General features: G+C 37.4%; 1 protein-coding gene across 1 annotated transcript in view; it reads left to right on the plus strand.

The window, feature by feature from the left end:
• ptprsa (protein tyrosine phosphatase receptor type Sa) overlaps nt 1-20,986 on the plus strand; it is a 197,162-nt gene that overhangs the window by 139,449 nt on the left and 36,727 nt on the right. The window contains 8 exon segments of the mRNA XM_038291557.1: nt 5,366-5,959; nt 6,915-7,009; nt 7,198-7,448; nt 7,585-7,672; nt 9,183-9,395; nt 9,523-9,686; nt 11,185-11,196; nt 11,606-11,721. Coding sequence (XP_038147485.1) covers nt 5,366-5,959; nt 6,915-7,009; nt 7,198-7,448; nt 7,585-7,672; nt 9,183-9,395; nt 9,523-9,686; nt 11,185-11,196; nt 11,606-11,721 — 1,533 coding nt within the window.

The following is a 20,986-nucleotide window of genomic DNA, read 5'->3' on the forward strand; positions in this document are numbered from 1 at the left end:
ATAGCATAATGCAAGGTATTGATCATGGTTAAGTTAACTATAGCAATAATGGTGATTTTGGTTTCCTACACCTACTTTAGGTGATACATTTAAAGAAAAAAACAACATCAACGAAATGTATTTTTAAGCACAGTTTCTGTATATATTGCAGTCTCGGACGGGGAGAAGGATTGCTTCTGCAACAATACATTATAAGTAGGGTAGAGCTAACCTGTCCCACAATGGTCTAAATCCAGCTCAGGTTCACTGTTAGTAGGTGAACAATCTAATGCTTGGTTAATTCTGCTTCACAATGAGAATTGCATCGCAGTTATTGTGCAGGGAGTAAACAAAGCCATGGACCAGTTGTTTAATATAAAAGAGCTAGGCTATAGATCAAGCTTGGCATTGGTTCTGAGAAAGTGATCTTAAATCCGTATTTGACTTTGTCATTGAAACTTAAGATGTTTATTCTTTGTAAATTCCGAGGAAAAATATACCTTTGCGAACTACATTTGAACTGAACAAGATTAAAATATTGCTACTCAATGTGTGTTTCTACCCTAGGCTGGCACAGTGAAAAACTTATAACCATTGTTGAAGAGATCCAAGATAAAAAAAGGTTCCCATAGTTGCCTAAAATCCTTAAAGGTTTTTGACTAAAAAATGTTGTTAAAGGACTTTTATATATATAAAAAATAAATAAATAAAAAAACTGGCATTAAGACACACTTTCTTGAAAGTGCTAAAATATTTCTTTTTTATGTTTAACCTTAAAAAAAGAAGAAAAGAAAAAGATAAAAATAATGTAAGGACTTTTCTTGAAAGGTGACCTCTGTCAACTTATTATTTTTAGTGTTTCAAGCCCTGGATTCTAGTGTTTCCTGTCCAGCTTACATTCATGTTATAGCACATGCATCTGTGCGTGCTATTTTCCCACGGGTGAATTGCCAATCACATTGAATTAGTAATCACGTTGGCACCCAATACCATGCCCTAGAAAATGCTGAATCCAGGGAGTTTGGCTTGCCAAATGCAGCTGTCAAAGGACCAAAACAAAATGAAAATTCTGTTTTTTTGTCACTTGTTGCAGATCAATTTTAAGCTTGCAACATATTTGCTGTAGAGTATAAAGGTTCCAGCAAAGCCTAGTCTCTCCTTCACTAAATATGCCCATGTATTGTGGATAAAAATGTTGACTTTAAGAATCATTGATTAGAATGTTGGTCATGGTTCCTCTATTTTTTTTTATTCTGATCCAACAACTTATTTGTCATTCTGTTTTTTTTTTGTTTTTTTTTCATTGAATTTGTGTGATAATTAAATACCTTTTCAACCAGGAAGTAAATGCTATTGCAAATGGCCCTTAAATTTGTGGAAAGTGTTTCTGGAAAGTCTTTCAAAGTGATTGAATTTAATTTTTAATCCTGTTGATATTTCAGAACATATTGAACATTTTAAGTAATTTTCCTAGCATGAATGTCAACAACTGTCATGATTTTTGAGAAGTTGTGGTTCCCCTTCCGTTGACTTTTTTCAGTCTCTTTTATTAGCTATCGCACAAAACTGACCCTGTCATCAGATATTTGGTGTCTAAATCTGTGCAGTAGTTTATCTTTCTAGTGCTAATAGAGCCTTTAGAGGAAAGGATGAAGGAGCGCTATTTTGGAAAGAGGAACACATATAATATTATGTTGGTTGATCGAGGAAACCTTACATAGTCCCTGTTAAGGCCATCCTCTCTAAGCGTTCATCTCTCCCCTCTGTTGTATCTTCTATTAAAGCAACATATTACTGGTCTAAATCAGGTGGAAAGAGCAACTAGTCTACATTTCAATAAATTAAGAGTACACAAAGCTTTGACAGAGACATGTTGATCTTGATGGCAAAGGTTCATTGATAGTTTTCCTTAACTTCCCTCTCGGTGTCAGCTTCAGGTTTGAGAGACTTTTCTTGCTTTAAAATTCTGAAAAAAAGGGGGAAAAAAATGATTTTATATCCATGATAAATTGACAAAAAAGTGGACTTTTATCTTGACCTTTACATTACTATCAACATGTTTGTGTTGGTTTACATTAACACTCACACACAAAGAAAAACTTGATCATAAATGTATATATATATATATATATATATAGTGTGTGTGTGTGCATGAACGGTAAACAAAGGATGCACTGGTTCCTTCTTTCTTGGTATGTGAGTGTCAACAGAAAGCTGGTAATTCTGCCGTCTGATGAGAGACGTGTCAGGAGTTCCACATGGAGGGATTAAACTAGGGTTGGTCATGAAATGAACAAAGATGGAGTGATGGAATAGAGGTTTGGATATAATGAAAGGTGGTGGTGATGGAGGGTAGTTTGGGGGGCATAAGGTAAGGAAAAGAGAGAAGAAGGACAATCAAGGTGTCCAGAAACCGCTCATGTATCCCTCACAGACAAACAAATCAGGCTCCTCATATCCCTGTGGGTCCTTTTTGCAGCTGATTGCTCCCTGTCCCTAGTAACCTTCATCAGCCCTCATTTTCACTTTACTCACAATGCCCTTGCTCTCTTATCACCCCATGACCACACATGCATACACACAGCATGAACCATCCCCCCTGCTTCCACTACCCCTCCTGACACCAATCTGCTGGCTTAGTGCCCCTGATCCCACTCCACAGCATTGTATTAGGTCAAAGTTTTGAATGTACAAATAGTCAAACTGTCACCGAGGTTAGAAAGGCTGTGAAGGATACAAATGGCAGCCTGTTGATTTTGGGATTGAAGTAAAAAAAATACACCCATGGAGTCAACCCACAATTAGTTATTACATTTCCTCGATTAACAGCAAACATGAAAGCAGAGGGGACTATTAAATGACACTAAGCTGAGCTAAAGCATCTTGCCAAGAAGTAGAAACACTTGTTCACCCAAAATACAGCACCTGTAGGGGTTTAAGCTTTGCTAACAATTGACTGTCTGAACCACCATTTTCAGAATGGCAACAATTAGCAAACAGACTAAAAAGAAAAAAGAAGATGATTGTAAGTAGCAAATTGCATTGTGTATTTGTACAAGCACATACATATAGAGACTGAATTGAAAGTTTTACAGCTTATGAAGGCAAAATTGCTTTGTCAGTGTACCAAACCAAATGCACTTAATTTAAAATGCTATAAGAAATGGGAGAAAGATGTATTGCAGTTTAATTACTTACAGTGTGAAGTAGTAGGGGAAAAAACATCAACAAAAAAGTCACATCCCAAAGGGAACATCGTGAAACTGGTGATGATTTTCATTCTGCAGAGCAGACCGTTGTTAATCAAAACTAAATAATCATAAGTTATCACTTTTATTCAGCTTATGCAGCTTGATGAATTCAGGAAAAGCTAACACAGTTTCTGCAAACCAGGTGTTTTCATCCCGTTGGTAAGCTTTATGTATGATTAATACCAAATAATTGACAAAATCAAACAAAATCAGAAAAATAAACCTGAAAATGATTAATTTCCTAGTTTATGTTTTTCCGCCATTCACCAGTGATAGGGCTCGGTTTTAGTAGCACTACATGTCTCACGATGTTTTAGTGTATTTTTCATTTTGTACAGTTCTAATTATACTACAAACAGGATTGCATATGAATTCTAATCAACAAAATGCACAATTCCTTTATTGCAGATATTTTTATGTGTTTCATTGTTGTTTTATTTTTTTTAAGTTAAATGTTTGTGATAATTTCTTATATGGTCACCGGCTTCTGGTCAACCTAACCCTTGGTCAGTTTCTAACTCAATGTCATTCTTTTTCCACATGTTGCCAAGATCTTCCTATTTGATTTAGTACCCAATAATTAAGATAAAAGTCATTAATAAGTTTAAATGAGATGCTCAAATTATCATTTTTTTTTCAGAAATCTTTCATAGAAATAAAATATAGAAATGGTAACAGTTTTAAAACTATCATTCGCCAAAGCATGTATGAAACTTCGAGCTGCTGGATAAAAACTGATGAATGGAAAGGATAAAATATCCAATACAGCCAGCACTCCATTTAATTCCCAAAAATGTACCAAAGCTGCAGCAGTTTAAAATGCCAAAGGGCGGAAAAGGCCAGAAGCGATGAACAATTTTTCTTCTGTTCTCAAGTTCTAATGTGTTTGATGGTGCATTACGGTGTTGTGTTTAATTGCAATTATTCTAACTACACCCAAGTTGTGTGAATCGGTCAGCTCATAATTTTCCTCCAGACAGTTTGCCTGAGGGAGGACCAACTCTGCAGGAGAACGTTTGGAAGACTCTACAATTTCTATTTATATTCAAAAGCCAAGTGCTGATTTCCTTATGACATATATGTCCACAACCCTGATAATATGACTCTGTTTAAACAGAAATGGACAAGTGATTGCACATCATGGTTGCATCTATTTTACATTGAGATGTGGCTTTGAGCATATGAGTAACTCATCTCTCCACTTAAAAGAAAAAGGAAAAACATTTACGGCTGGTAAGGGACTCTAAGCATTTCTTAAATTCCACTGCCTCTGTCATTGGATCCTTAAACAGGATTCAGAGGAGATCCATCATCCATCAGAGCACAGAAACTGAGATGTTCAGGGCAAAGGAGCCTGAATCCTCGAGTAGATCATCAATTTTACAACTAAAAGATGACATCTAATAAATCATGCACAGTTTTTTAGTTAAATTGTTTGTAATGTTTTGCAGTTCTAAGGTTCTTCTGGCTAAAACACGCAACAGGAAATGATAATGGGAATAGCACAGAATAGTAGAATTTTCCATTTCCAAGGATCTTTCATGTCGCCTTGCCACAGAAGGTTACTCAGCTTTGTAAATTAATAAATAGCTAAATTCTAATTTGCAAGTTTAGCTTCAGTTTCTGTGATCTTTTAGCATAAATCATTTAGAAGGTTTGAACTTGTCTTCTATGATCACATATGCAGAAAACATTTCACAAGCATGCTTTATAATCAAGCATGAATATACAATGCCATGTAAGAGTGTTAAATATATTTTATTGGATTTAACATTAAAGACAGAATTGGAAGGAACAAGTGATTAAAAAAATGTTTGGATGTAGTGAGACTCTTTATTCGGAAACTCCTTACTAAAATCCAGTGCAGCCAACCACTTTTAAAAGTCCTCTAATTGTTTAAAAACATCCTGATAAAGTTATTTATTTATGCATAAACATAGCCATTGTATTAAACTATTGTACATTGTGTTGATCTACATTAAAACGTTTTGACTAAAATCATCATCAGTAAGCTAATCAGTATATAAGAAGTCTGTCTGTTGAGTTAATTTGATAGCATCTCTGCAAATGGTATGAGACATTGTATAAATAGGTGTACAAAAATTAAGTTTTTTTCTATTACTGTTTTTGCACAGTGCCTGGTCCGCCGTATCTGTCAGTAGCTCAAGATTCAAAGACCTCAGCTGTTGTTCAATGGGATCCTCCAGACCTGATAAATGGAATGGACCTGCAGGGATACCGCCTCCAGTTTGGCCGGAAAGATGTCTCCCCTCTGGCCACATTGGAGTTTTCTCCCCAAGAAAGACAGTATTCTGTGGGCAATATTCATCATGGTGCCACTTATCTCTTTAAGATCTCAGCCAAAAGCAGAGGAGGCTTTGGGGAAGAGGCTGTGGCGGAACTCACTGTTCCTGAGAATATCCCTGGAGGATACCCTCAAATAAATGAGGGTTCCTCGGTAACATGCTGCTCAGTACAGCTGTCCTGGTCTCCACCAGTACTGGCAGAGAGGAACGGGGTCATCACAGAGTACACTCTGGCTTTTAAAGAAGCTGGGACAAGACAGGCACCACAAGAACTTCGGTTACCTCCCAGCCTGTCTAGCTATGAACTCAACAGCCTCAAACCAAACTCTGCATATGATGTGAAAATACGTGCCCACACCAGTGTAGGTCCAGGGCCCTACAGCCCGCCCATCCAGTATCGGACGGTGGCCATTGATGCTACAGGTAGGGCTTGCCTGTTTCTTTTCTAACCCAGTGGCAGGGGGTTGGAAATCTGTTCAAATCATTGTTCACATTTAACCAAATAGCAAAACAAAACACCTGAACAAGTTCTTCAACCGACTTGACTCCATCTCCGAGAGAACTTTTTAAAATGCTTGCCACGGATTACTTACATCACTAACTCAAAGCAGGTAACATGAAAGTCAGTAAGTTACAGTCAGTCATTAAAAGTGGAGAGCAGCATAGAATTTTTAAGGTAAGTGGTGTTGGTCAGATACTCCTAGCAGTTCCTGGACCCTTTTATCGAGCACACTCGCACCACTTTTGCTATCTCACTTCCCGGTTTTGAAAAAAGGTAGGACCCTAGTCAAATCCAGTCAATAAAACCTGTGTACGGGGCATTCTAGGATCACACAATTCTGTTTATTAATTGACTTTATTTTTGGTTTGATATTTCTTTCCTAACTCCCTTCTTCTCTCAAAACTTCTTTACCCCTCTCCTTTCCTTTGTCCCTTAACAGGACAGCTTGTGGCATGGCATCCCCACAGATGCACTGCTCAGGACTGTTGGCATGCAGTGTTTTGGGTCTGTCTTAATGTCTGTGTGGCAGCAAATTGGCAGTGCTTACTCAAACTCTGCAACACTGTTTGGGTTCTTTGCAGGGGTAAATGGTTAACCATTAAGTGGTCATGGTCAATGTCAGAGATGGGTTGGCACTCCCAATGATGGCTAGCCTAAAGGCGTAAACTTGTGCTTCATTTGTTGTCTATGAGTCTGTGTGTTAACCAATGGCATTACCCTTCTCCCAGCCAATCACATCACACCGCTGCATTCACTCTTTAAGCCAGAGGAATCTTGCAGGGGAGCAGCTTCTTTCCTTTCTCTTGTCACAGTTATTTTACATTTTTCCCAATTCCATTTTTTTTCTCTTTTCTTCCACATTTCTCTTGCTAACAGATGTCCCAAAGAATTTCACCGTAAAGTGGGCCACAAAGACGACAGTGGTGCTTGGATGGAAGTTTTCAGATAGAGGATCACCATACAACTGCACTGTAAGTTTACCAAGTAATGTCAATCTGACTTTTAACATGTTTATCTTATTGTGGGATTTTTATGTATATTTTGTTGAAAAAACATTTCCTAAAGCCACCATTCTTCATATTGTTTCTCCGTTGCCTACCTTTCATCTGTTTATAAACATATGTTTTGATCAATCAAAGTCAAATTTGTTTCTCTCTAGATTGAGTATAACCGTCTAAAGATGGATGTGGATGCAAGGAAGTTGAAGGCGTACATCACTGGGCTAAGACACAACAGCACCTATGAATTCAAGGTGACTTGCCAAGAAAGCACGGAGGGTGGACCCCGGCATCGTGTGGTCGCCAGGACAGCACCTTCTATCCAGGTCAGAAAACCCAAACTGGACATCTACGCTGAGCCTGAGAACATCCTCACCATGACCTTTCAACCACCACACAGCAGAGATGTTAAGTAAGTATGGTACAGTCTGTGTATTGGAAGCATCCGTGTTGCTGACAAGTTCTGTTCTGACTTTTAGCAACTACCTCTGTCTAGTGAAGACCATACCTTTAGCAATTATGTATTTTCTTTCTTGGAACATTTCCAGGAATTTCTATGTTGTGGTGGTGCCTCTTAAAACAACATCAGGAACAGTAAAGAACTTGCGGAACCCAGATGAGATGGACATAGAAGAGGTAAGTTCTAATAAAGGCATGAGGTTTGTTATTAAACCTTTGTCTACCAAATTAGTGACAAGCACTGGATAAATTATATGATGTGAATGCTAAATGGTGTGAAGAGGCAGGCGTTCTTGACTAAAGAACTTGACTTATATTATTAGTTGTAAATGTAAACCATGTTGTAAATGATATTTACCAGAATGGAACTCACAGCACTGATACTAGTACATCATTATTTTCTTTTACTTATCACTATCAGAAGTTTCTACTTAGTAAAGTAAAAAAAAAAAAAAACTAAACTAAAGTTATATCTGCAAAATTTTTCTGAAAAATAAGCTCAACACTTGTGAGAAGTCAAGGTAAAGGTCTCTTGTAAAGAGACCCAAGTATAAGAAATGTAGAGAAGACCTTTTAACATCAAACTCTTGAGCAAAGATAAATCTTTGAAGTACTCATGGAAACAGGGTTCATGCAGGACAACAAATGCCTGCATTAACACCAATAGAGAGTTTCCACTGATTAATAATTACCTTTTTAAAATAAAACTGGTGAATAAAATAAAAAACTGCATTTTAAATAATTATATTTTTTGATAGATGTCTGTCAAATTTGCCAAAGTCAAGACCGTTTTGTCCAGACATGATTTTAATAAGATAGTTCTCGCCTTTCTTAATTTTCACCATCATTATTGCTATGCTCTATTTTGGGGTTTTGATAGTCTGCCCTCTCTTACCTTCAGCTTGTCCAGTTTTTCCTGCAGCTGCGCCTGTTTTACCACACATAACTACATAGAGACTACTCTTCAATGACTTCCTTTGTGCTATGGAATTGATTTTAAGATTTTTATTTGCTTTTTAATGTTTTTATGATCTACTTCACCTGTGCTCTACTTTAGAGACTCCAAGGTCAGCCAAACAGCAGCTCTCGGCTTTTTCAAAGCCAAGGCTAAATAACAAGTGATAAGACTTTTGCAGCTGTGGCTGCTAAATTATAGAAGCTGTTGCCTCTATGTGTAAAGCAGACTCACTACTGCCTTCTTTTGAATTCTTTTTGAAGATTTTTTTTTTTTTACCTGGGGTTCAATGCAACACTACATAAGTTGTTTTTTCTTTTGCTCGAGCTGTTGTGTTTTCTCTCATTGTTTTGCATTTGTGTTATTTACTATTTTTGCTTATTCTCTTAATATAATATAGAAATGCATTGGGTTTTATCAGATATTGCTTTTCCCATTAAAATTTCTTGATTTAATCAGATAATACAAAATCTATATCTTTTGTAGGAATAATTGTTTTTGTGCATGTTTTTATGCTGAAAACTGGGACCACAAAATATGTTTTATAGTGATTTTTACTTCTTAATTTTGTTGTCTACTAGCATCACAGATACTAAATCCTCCAGAAATATTAGTGGATTTAGCTGTAGCTAATCCTTACTCAGTCTTTTTTTCTTATTTATTTGAATAGTGTTACCAAAACTGAAACAAAAATAGAAAAAATAGAACTAATACCATCTTTACTTTGAGCAGCTGCTGAGGGATGTGATCCCAAAGCGACGTTCACGGCGCCAGCTGGCTCAAACAGACCAGAAGCAGGCCTACATCACGGCCTGCTTCAAGCAGCTGCCCTCCACCTTCACAGTGGGGTCTGACCACCGCCTGAGCAGCTGTGAGAACAAGCCTCTTGTACCTGGTCAGGAATATGTCTTCTTCCTGCTTGCTGAACTTAATGCACCTGTTGGGGTGAGTGCACTTTTGTTACCTTGTTTTTAGCCTCTTTCTATTTGATTTTCAAGTTTTTGTCAATCCACTGTACTTTTTATCCACCTATACTTCAGATTTATATATTGTTTTTTTTTGTGTTCCACAGAAAATGTTTGCAACCAGCCCCTATACTGACACTGTGGTGACTCCAGAGATGGTGAGGGACCCTTTGCCAATGGAGCCTAGTGACGGGCTCATTTGGGTGGTCGGTCCTGTCTTGGCTGTGGTCTTCATCATTGGCATTGTCATCTCTATTCTTCTATTGAAAAAGTGAGTGGGATTTGGAATAAATGGATTTTGGGAGGACTTCTCTATGAATGAGATTTTGACAGCACTAATAAAAATTGTTTAACATCAAATGATGAGAAACACCAAAGGGTTTTCAAGTAGTTTCACTGTATGGATATTTTGCCAGTTTAATAAGCATTTCTCAGAGGAAGGTTGTTAAGCAGCATATCTCTTGTCTTATCAGACAGGGAGCTGAATCAGAGCTTAGCATTGTTGGTCCCTGCTCCAGCCAAGGGCCCATAAAATATTAAACCACAAGCCATGTTTTATTATTTGGACTAAATGTGATATAAAAATTCAATTTCCCACATGTTTAGCAATATCACAATATGTTCTCATTATTTGACGTTAAACTGGTTATTTGTAGTTTATGTGGCGAATTGGGTTATTGGGAAATAATTGCATGTCAGGAAGCATGCCAAAGTGGGGTCGTGTTTTGTATTCATTGCAGCATGATAAAAAGACCCAATAACATTGCTGTATGCAAATGTGAACGAGTGTTTGTTGTGGTAAAAGATGGCTGTGGGGAGTGAGCTGGTTGGAGAAAGAAGAGATGATGAGACTCTTTGAGAAAATGATCAAAAACAGAGATTTTTAATGGAATTAAACCTGCTAATAAGTAAAACATACACTTAAAAATGTTTTTCTTCCATTGTAGTTGTTCGATAGTCTCTCAGTGTTTTCAGGGATACGCTTGCAGTAATTATAAGCTGCTCTATCAAAGCTCAGTAAAAGAGCAGAAGGATCAGGCAGATTAGGTCAATAGGCTGCCCTTGTTTCACAGCAAGTTGTTTCCTTTATCTTCAGATTCTGGAAGTTAGAACTTAGCATTAGGTATGAGGAGCTAGTTCCTTAACATGCAGAGATTCCTGAATTACCTAAAAGGTGGGAGGGAGCAAGGCCTAGGGGGAGAAACAGAGGAGCAGCCTGCTACTGTCAGATGATCCCCCCGCTGTCTGACCTTGCCTTATGTCAGTCTTGGTGGTTAGGGAGAGTAACATCTCTCCTTGGATCTCTCTTTTTCTTCATTCTCTTTCTCTTCGTCTCATGCTTCCACCACCACTCCTGCCGCCTGCTTCCCTCATCTTTGGTCAACAGTGTATCCCGGGTCTGCCCTTGGCCCTGACATTCCCTGCTCCTCTCTGTATCTGCACCCTCGGGCACACACCGACAAACACACACACAACAGCACACTCATAAAGTCACAAATGCATGTGCTTACTTGGACATTTCATAAAGAACTCACATTTATTTTAACCCTCTGACACATCTGCACTCCTGTTAACACGCTAACCCCTTCAGCTGCTGATAAGCTTCATCTCGCTTTTTTTGCGAGCACAGCAGTGACCCCTGTGAATTTTAAACTGCTCTCTATTGATTTGTATCTCTTCTTGCCTCCCCCTCTCCCTTTCTCCTTGTGTGCTGTGTTTTTACCATCTTTATATATTTATTTGGTTCCTGTTGCATTCTGTGGAAACAGCAAACCAGACAGGTAAGGTGTAGTCTTACTTAGATTTGGTGAATTTTACTAAAGGAGACAGAGTGACCTGCCTCACTAGAATATGAAAAGAGCCAGAAGATCTTGAATTTATGCTGTAGAGAATGCAACTTTTTTTTTTCTAAAGGCACTCAGTTTCAAGGTCTGATGATAACAATGTTTAATAATCACAACAACAGAGTTAAAACACAAAGAAACGGGGCTGTAATTATATTAATAATATAATATAAATGAATCTGTTTTAGGTAGAAAACAAACATGCTTTGTTTGTTTGGTCGCTTTCATCAAAACCTTAAACAGGAAAAAAAGTTGCAGATGATTAAAAAAAAGATCTGTTTTCTGCCACTTCTTCTCTGTTTTGTTTTGTTGTCTTTACATATCTCTGCTTTGTTTTGCTCTGCAGCCGGAAGAGAAAAGAATCTGAGCCCCGCACGAAATGTCTCCTTAACAATGCAGACATTACACCCCACCATCCCACAGACCCTGTGGAAATGAGACGCATCAACTTTCAAACTGCAGGTAGGGGAGCACATTTACAATACATGCAACAGGTATCTGAATATGCAATCTGTCTCTCATTGATGGCGTCTTTTACCTAAGAATATTTCTGTAATTGCAGATACTGACTTAAATGGACTACTTAATATTTTCGACACAGTTCAATCTTCGGAAAGAATGATTCTAGCGATACTTTGATTCCTTTTTTACAGACAATCCTTCTGTAGGTTAAAAATATTAATTAAAATTAGCAAAGATCATTATTTCCTGCAAATTAAAGCTATTTGCTGGGTGTTTAGGTAGATTTTAGACTAAGAAAATAGCATGGCAAATTAAAGTATTTACGGTACTCAAAGTAAAATCAAATAAATTCAAATATAAAAGCTTTGTTTTAAAAGAATATACATTTATGTGTCAAACTAAGAGGTGTCAAGATTTGTTAAGGTTTTTGTTTTCTCTGCATATGTTCTCCCTTTTGCAATTACTGTTATTTGTGGCTCTAATGCCTACAGGCCATATTTCCACATGTTCCATATCCCTGTGTGCCAATTAGTCATTAATGATTAACAAATTGCAAAAAATTATGATTGTTAAGCTGGAAACAAATCCTGTTTTGTTCTCCAGGGTTTAACACACTTCCATGCACATGAAAGTGTGTAAAACCCCACTTCCATGCCTTAATGTCTTTCTTTTCTTCTGATGTCCGTCCAAGCTAAAAACTCAGATGTTTACAGCTGAGTAATATATTGCACACATTCTTCTTGGCTTCTACAGCTAAGGATTGTGTGACATGTTCTCCATTATTTTAAATAAGAACATTTTTTGTTGTTTTGGACTTTTTTTTTTGCTGCTGCTATGACTTATGGCTTAGTTAATGTGTTTTTTGTTTGTTTTTTTCATTTTGTTGTGTTTGTTTTGGCCACAACCGAATCAAGCTCATTTAGTTTCGTGTGCTTAGTAATAAGCAGTCGATTTTGTCAAAGATATGAAGGTAGGATATCACTATTTTAGTAACAAAAATGGCTGTCCAAATGGAAACGTATTAAAATATTTCATAGAATGTGCAGAATTTGCTGCTATGGTGTCCTTTACATCCTTAAGAGGAAGGAAGAACATTTCTAGTAAATTCAAATCTTTCACAAGTTGATTTCTGTTCACAGATCAAATCAATTTAACTATCCCGCGTTTTTACAAATTCTCAATGGGAGTCTGATCATGTTCAAGGGGTGTGAATACTATTGCAAGGCACTGTGATTTTCTAATGCTAATCACCACGTATGTATTTCATATCAATTTGTTAGCATTGGACCCTCAGATAAGAATTATTTAGAACTATTTAGCATTTAAAATTTAAAAATTTTGATACAACACATTCAAAAGGAAAATCAAGTTATATGCTCCTTTTTTCCCCCCAATAGTATCCCTAAAAATTTTTAAGGTATTTTTGAGGTTAGAAAAAAAAAAAAAAAACTTGCAGGCTATTTTTTCGGTTGTATTGTTTAGATTTATTTTTTTTAGACTCAGTTTCTAAGCCCAGATGTCTTTCAGTCATCAGTCTGTCAAAAGGATCCAGCCTCTCTACCTTCAAAGGCCTGATATTTCAAAATAGAGAAACGCTCAACAGCTTCATTGGGATTTCAGACCTGCTGCCTCAAGTTTTGTTTTTTACTTTTTTTTTTATTATTTTGGGGCTAACTTTTTCAAGTCAGATTATAAAAAGGAGGGACTAAGAGGACATGCACACTCCCACTTTGGAACACATCAATATCATATAATCACCCCCCTTTAGCACGTGCTTGTTTTATTCTGATTTCCTTATAGTAGTTATTTCAAGACATATTGGCCAATGGTACTCAAATGTTAAATTGAATATTAGCTGCCCAGCTGTTCATCTTTCTCGAAATGATGAAACAACTTATTTTGCAATCTAATGCTCCCTTTTCCCATAACATTTACTTGAAACTTGCAGATCCATTATATATAACAAGTGCTCTCATTCAGAAGCTCTTCCATTGTTGCAAAAACTTGGCTGCTGTCTTTATCTCCACACCAAGGAAATTAAATGTGAGAGGACATTTTTGCCCAATTAAAATGGCCAGTGAGCATTTGTGAAAATTCACATCCGCTAATACCAACCATTGTTCAATTTGCATACTCCCAACGCAGTTATCCAAGGCCTCCTGAATACAACAGAGCATATGCTGCATTGTCTGTATATGTGTTCAGTAACCTGTAGTGCAGAGGAACATAAAATATATCTTAGATGATGTTTCCAGTGTTCAAGTCTTTGAGAGGCTGCATTCACTCTGTGTTTGTGTGTGCAAGCTGTAGAGCCTGTAGGTTATGTGACTGCCTTAAGGTAGAGAACGTCTAGTTTTGTCTCAATCTCCCCCTCTGCCTGAGGTTTAATTAGCAATTTTGGGTCAAAAGACTAAAGTAGCGCAACTCGGTGTGTAGCTTGTGTTTGTCTCTGACCATATATTGCTTTTTTCACTTTTGTTTCAACATCCCTCCTATTGTCGAGTTGTCCAACTGTCTTCTTGTTGAAACAAAAAATACCAAATAAGATATCTTCTAAGACATTTTTTTATTACCAAAATGCTAAACCTATTTTAATGCTGCATAATCTTAGGCCAGTGTTTTGCAAACTCATGACATCCCCGATACACCAAGATCAGAGAAAAGAGAAATGCAACCTTAAAGTTTCTCAGAAGATAAATAAGCAAAAACACACTTCCAATGAATTTTAAGCCGCTACTTAAAATGATTGATTCTAGATATGACAAAGATTCAGGAAAATGTTATTCTAGATGCCTTTAAGATTAATTTACCTATGGAAAATGACAGGTTTATATTTCGCCAAAGCCCAATGTTCATGAATGCAAGGAACCTAAAACTTGCTTACAGTAGAAAATCTCTGATACAATTTGTTGCATTAGTTTATTCATCATTTTTTTAGGAGCACATTAATACTGTCCTGCTGCTTGTTACTCCAGCAGCCTTCTGTTTTTTGACATTCAGCTTCTGCCCCACAGTAGCTTTTAAAAAACACTCATTTAGTTTCAGCATCAGCCTCCAGCAGCTGCCAGTACGCTTTCCTTACTTTTTTGCCGGGGGACTTGTCTAAAGACTGACACAGTTGGCAGAATGGAACTGACTCTTGCTTGAAAGCTTGTAATTAATTTGACTAATTAAAACAAGTATAACTGTAAAGGCCTTGGATCAGCCAGGTGCTACAGAAAAATAAGAATGCTTATCCTCATGTCTCTCCTGCCAAAAATGTTTTCTAAATTAATTGGAGAACTATAAAGTAATCACTAGTGCATTATTAAACATCTCTAAGCAAACCCGCAACCCTGTCTTATATGTCACAGTTGAAATCCTTGATCTTCATAAATAAATAAAAAGGCCATCATTAATATTGCTCAAATAAAAGGGAAAGAATTTTGCCTGCTACAGAACAGCTGAATAGTTTTAACCTTTGAACTCTTTTATTATTTCTTTATGTTGCTCCAGTCTTTACTTTTCTTCAAATACGTTGGATGTTCTGCAACACTTTTCAGAAAACTGTGTAAAACACTTTTTTATCTCAGCAACTATATATATATATATATATATATATATATATATATATATATATATATATAAATATTAAACATTCCCCTTTCCCCTTGCAGAAAAAAGGTGTTGCATATGTTGAAAATCACCCAGCACCAGCCAGTCCCTCATAGGCATCAGCAACCTACATGTTTCTACCGATTATGGCGGTGACTTTAACAAGCGTGCCCTCCTCCTCATGGGGCTGTCAAACCACCGACATGCTACACATAAACAGAATCAGACACGCTTGCACCTCCTCCCTACTGTGATGAATGACGTTCTGAGACAGGGGATCAGAGTACCACCCGTAAGGCTTAATTAGTAATTGTCACAAATCAATTAGGAAGGGAGGAATGTTCAGTGTCTTTAACCCCTTTGCTGTCACATGACGTCGCTACCATGATGAGTTCACACTAAGATGTCTAAACAAGGTAAACTCACCTAATGCTTGGCGCTGTTACCCCTATGCCAGCTTATATTTGTGCGTGACAAGCACAGAGCTTTGTTTCGCCATGTTATGTAGAACAAGTTCATTTTGTTGTCTGCCAGCATTCCCATTTATTCAACAGGCAAATTTGATACGTCCTACCAAATTACATCTCTTCGTTACACGTGTATTCAGTTAACATAGGTTTATGAGGGACTGTTTGGACAGACATTATTCAGTCCTGACACAGGCTTTGCTTCACCTGATCATCTAAGGAGATAAGATTTCCTCCGAGCTCTGACTCCAATCATCTCTTGCTTCAAAGCTGTCAACCAGGAATGCAGATCCTTTTCCCCCCTCTTCACTTCTAGGGGCTCAGTGCAGACCTACAGACAAAGAAGCCATTCATCGTTAATTTTCCCCAGCAAACATAAACAGATTTTACAGTTTTCTATCCCTTCCCCTATTTTCTGAAAGGAGATATCTGAAAAGCTTTCAGATAACAAATCAATGATCTCTCTAACTGTTGATATGTGGTTCTCCTGCAGAGATGCAGACGCTGACAATAATGACCAACTGGTCTCGCTTTAAGGGAGGGTTGTGGAAAAGATAAAGCCTTGCAAAAGTATTCATACCCCTTGATTTTCTAAAACGAGGTTGTCACTTTAAAACCGAAAAAGTTATTTCATCAGATTTTGTTCAACAGACAAATACAAAGTGAAGCTTAGTTCTGAAAAGGAAAGAAAGGGATTAATTCTAAAGAGTTAGAAATTTGTGAGTCTTTGTAAATTCTGTTGCCACCAGAGTCTCCTGGATTGGTGTCAAAACTTCCACAAACATGAGCGAAAGTCCGGTTACCTTCCAATCTAAGCCTGTTTTGCACTTCATCAAATACATTCCCCAAAATCCCATAAACCATTATAATTATCATAAAACCAAATGTGGTAAATTTAAGAGAAATATGCCCCATTTACACTAGCCCTCTGAAATGTATCCCTGCCGAGTTTGGAATTAGCTTGGAGCTAGGGATAGGACGATTTATGAAAACCGTCCGAACCGTTCGGTTCGACTGTCTCGGTTTGATTCGCGTGTGTTTCGTTCGGTTCATGCGCTGCTCCTTTTTCTCATAGGCGAAGCGTTTACACTCCAGAGCAGAAGGTGGCGGTACTGCGACCAAAGCCAACCACCAGTAGTAAACAAGAAGAAGAAGAAGTGAAGCAGCTTAGCCGGGTGTAGCAGGGGGAAAAAAAATCAGTTGTTGTGGAGAATTGTGTCGGACTGGCGAGTGGGAAAGAACAGGAGTTGGAAGACGCGCCAGCAGCACTTTATAGGTCTGCTGTATGGGACCCCTTTGCATTTAGAGTGACCTACGATGACGGCGGAAAGAAAGTTGTGGATAAAAGTGCAACAGTGTGCAAGCATTGTGCAACACATTTTGTTTATGCTAACAGCAACATGACCAACATGTCATGCTAACCCCGAAATCCCTCATACTCTGTCAGCAACCCCCCCTCCGCCCCGCTGTGCTCCAGACCGGCTGCTCAAAGCAAAGCCTACAGCCCCCACTGTGGCTCCCGTTCGCTCCCCTCTGAGTCCCTTGGAGATGGTAGAGAGCATGCGCGAAATAATTAAATTCAAAGCAGCAAAACATACGGAAATGATCCAGGGTTTCTGCGGATCATTTAAAATAATTGCAATCCATTATGTTTTGGGGGATTTTTTCATTAATTTCATAAATTTTTATGGGATTTCGGTATAACAATCAACATATACCGAATCGAACCGAACCGAAAACCGTGACCATGAAACCGTGAATCGAACCGAACCGTGGATTTTGTGAATCGTTCCACCCCTTCTTGGAGCTTACAACCATTTACACATCGCACTAGCACGGTTCCTCTCCTATCAGCGCTCCACAATACTACAGCTCCCAAGATGGGAATTGCACAAACAAAAATGGTGGCACCATAATTGATAAATGCCATTTATTGTTAATAGGCTGAGAAGAAGTTTGCGTGTTAGCAGGTGAAGAGATCTTTGAATTGCAAAGCCGGACATGTCAGAAAACCTGCAAAATGAGTCAGTCTTTTCAAGCGGTCTTTGTTATCAGAGAACCCGAGCCACAAGTGAACCGTGCCGGGCATTACTGTTGAACTAGTACTAGATTTAGCGTGCTTTGGTTGCGTCTGGCACGGTCCAGTTCAGTTGCGTTCCATTTACACTTAACAGTTATCTTGGTTACCTTGCTGGAACCGTTCTCGGCATGGTTTCAAAAGGGATGTGTAAAATGGGGCTATACTTCTGTAAGGTTCTTTGTTAGCTCCTAGTAGTATTAGAAGCCTTATTTTATTCTATTGTTCAAATGTTTATAACCCATAATGCAAAATATCCTGAAGAAATGAGCTAACTTAGCTTAGACTGTTTGCTCGAAGAACAAAAACTGCTACATTACTTTTGTGCATTGCTTTACATGTTTTTTTGTTTTCATTTTGCATCTTGTGTTGCAGTATAGCTCCTTGAACACACTGTCTCCTATGTTTATTGTCCTTTTCAGATTCTGGTCTAAGCCGTCCTCAGAGTGAAGCAGGTTTTGTCTATGAAAGTTAGTTTTCTGTGCCAGCTTCTTTTAAATATATGTTTGACCTTTTTTTCTGTGCTGCTTTTCTAGATTTGCTTCTCTTTAAAAAAAAATAAAGCACATTTTCTTTCCACAATACCACAAATCTCAGCCAATAATTATTTTGTTTTCTATCACTACACTGAGATTATTCTTTAATCGGATGCCAGTGACACGATCCATGATGGCCAATGGCAATGCATTAATCCACAATGCATATATAACCTGTGCAATCTCTTCTGCTAATATATAGATGCTTTAAAGATTTGTTTTTTGTAAAAAAGAACACAATCTGTGTAATTCCTCTTTGTCTTTCACAACTCCTTGTTGTTCCCGCTCCTCCTCATCCTTTACCAGCACTGCTCCATTTCCATTCCCAACCAAAACGGGGTCTTTTCTGCGCTATGAGATAACGAGTAGAATTAATTAAAGCAGTTCCAAACAATGGCTCGACATTTGATCACCCCCCTCTTGCTGAAAAGAATCATCCGAGAGAAAGACTTTCCTCTCATTTTCCCCCCATTTTTTTTTTCGTTGCTTACCAGCAGACTTCTTCCCTTTTTATATGGAAATATGCAACATCATAAAAAGGCCTTTGGCTTGGCTTATCAAAAGGAATCATTTTATTTCTCAGCCACATTGGCTGCAAATCTGCAAATGTGTAATTGGGAGCTAGTTTGTTTTTATTCTTTCTCCACTGGTCGTGTTTAGACTGCTGTGAAACACACAGGCCACTCTGGGCCAGGAAAGGCTTAATTTAAAGGATATTAGCTTAATATTTCTGTCATCAAGTGACTTGGCTCTGCTTTAGTATGTTAAAAAAGCAAGTGTAAATATAAATTTGTTATACTGTTTTATAAATGGCTTAAAATATTCAGCTAATATGTAATGGGATTTTTGTTAATTTGAATTGAATTTGGTATTAGTTTGAGCTTTTATCAAGAAAAATGAAGAAAAACTTAGATATGCACCTTGTACTGATTTGCTTTCTTTGATTTTTTTGTTTGTTTTGCTAATTGAGGATTTTTTGGGGGGTGTAGGGACTATAACATCAAAGAAAAAATAAATGTTCTTTCACAGAGGAAATTAGGGAATTAAGTTAAAAGACTTGTCCTCTTTATTCATCAAAGCAAATATCATAATTCGTATCAAATTTGTCTAGACTTAAGAAGTGCTTTAAGTTGTATGCTGTTTAGTGGTTGTAATAAGAGAGAAAACCAAAAAGAAGAACCAAAATTTGACATGCCATTCAATAATCAAAGCTGAAGAAGATACATTTGAAGTTAAAGTTTAAAGATTTGTAACTCTTTTATATCTGTTGTGCATCTTATTTGATATTTTGGTGAATTTAACCATTTTACAGTCTCTGTCATTTTTTTACACAGTTCTCCCCTAGTTTGACATAAAACATATAATAGTTTTCACACCTTTAGTCTATTTTAGCTCTAACTGGGTCTTTTCATTCCCACAGCAAATCCACATTAAATACAAAATGTCTTAAAACATACTACTTGCCCCTCCCTGTAGCCATGCATCATAGTTTAATGGTATGCAAGCAGTAATTTTAGCAGTAAACAGAGTAAAACCTAACTTTAATTATATCTGGAACCTCTGTAAACAGAGCCACACATGCACAAATTCAACACCAACACTCTTTGATCTCCTTCCTCTCTCATGGAGAAATAGGGCCTCTTCATTTGCATTTACGTCTACTTATTTCTCTTGCAGTTTACCTCCTGTCAGTAAACTGGCTAACTAATATGCAGGAAGTAAAATTAGCTCTTTTCTTGATGCATATCTTAATTTTTCACTAGTAATACATAATTTTTTGAAATATGTATTTTTTTAATTTAAACATTTTTAAAAAACCTCTTTTGTTTCCTTCTCTCGTTTTATTGAAAGAAAAATAAAATAAATAAAAAACATTTCGTCTTCTGGGCATGTGTGCCTTGGTTCTCATCTACAATAGTCTCAATGTAGGTAGGATGCCACTACATTCATTTGAGTGTCATGCCCGTTTGTTTCACATATGCGTGGTAATCCTCATGTAATTTATTGCCTCATTGTTCTCTCAATGTAAATCAAAGTGCCGTTACTAATGAAAACTGTCAGTGAAGAGAGTCGAGCCCCTTCTTAAGCACAACAAAAGCAACCAAAACATGAGCGACCTCTGTGACATTGGGGAACTCTTTGAAAGGGAAAATTAAGGCTGCTTAATGTGATTATGCCAATTTACATGCCCAATTAACCCTGACTAACTTTTCTGCACAGAGATTTCATGATGTTGTTGACTTTTGACCTCAATGTTCAGCAGAATAAGAGACCTCTTATTAGAAATACAAAAATGATAAGTGTTTCCAGGAAACATGCAAAGACAGAGCTACACAGTGTGCTTTTTTTCCCCATACTTTATAACATGACCTCAGCTTTATGCTTTTAAGCAGATTGGTAACCGGTCTGTGCAGCAGCTCTGATGATAGGAGCAACATGGCAAAAAAAAAAAAATTGCACTGACAAACATGATAATTTCCTTATGTTTGTAGAAGGATTGCTCTTTGGAGAGATCACATTTGAATTTTTAGGAAGCCTAGATGGAAAATGCAACCGAGAATGTTTGCTATCCTGCAAGGCCAAGGTATTTA

The sequence above is a fragment of the Cyprinodon tularosa genome, unplaced genomic scaffold, assembly GCF_016077235.1.
Source record: "Cyprinodon tularosa strain WSP-4 unplaced genomic scaffold, ASM1607723v1 ctg30, whole genome shotgun sequence".
Classification (NCBI taxonomy): Eukaryota; Metazoa; Chordata; class Actinopteri; order Cyprinodontiformes; family Cyprinodontidae; genus Cyprinodon; species Cyprinodon tularosa.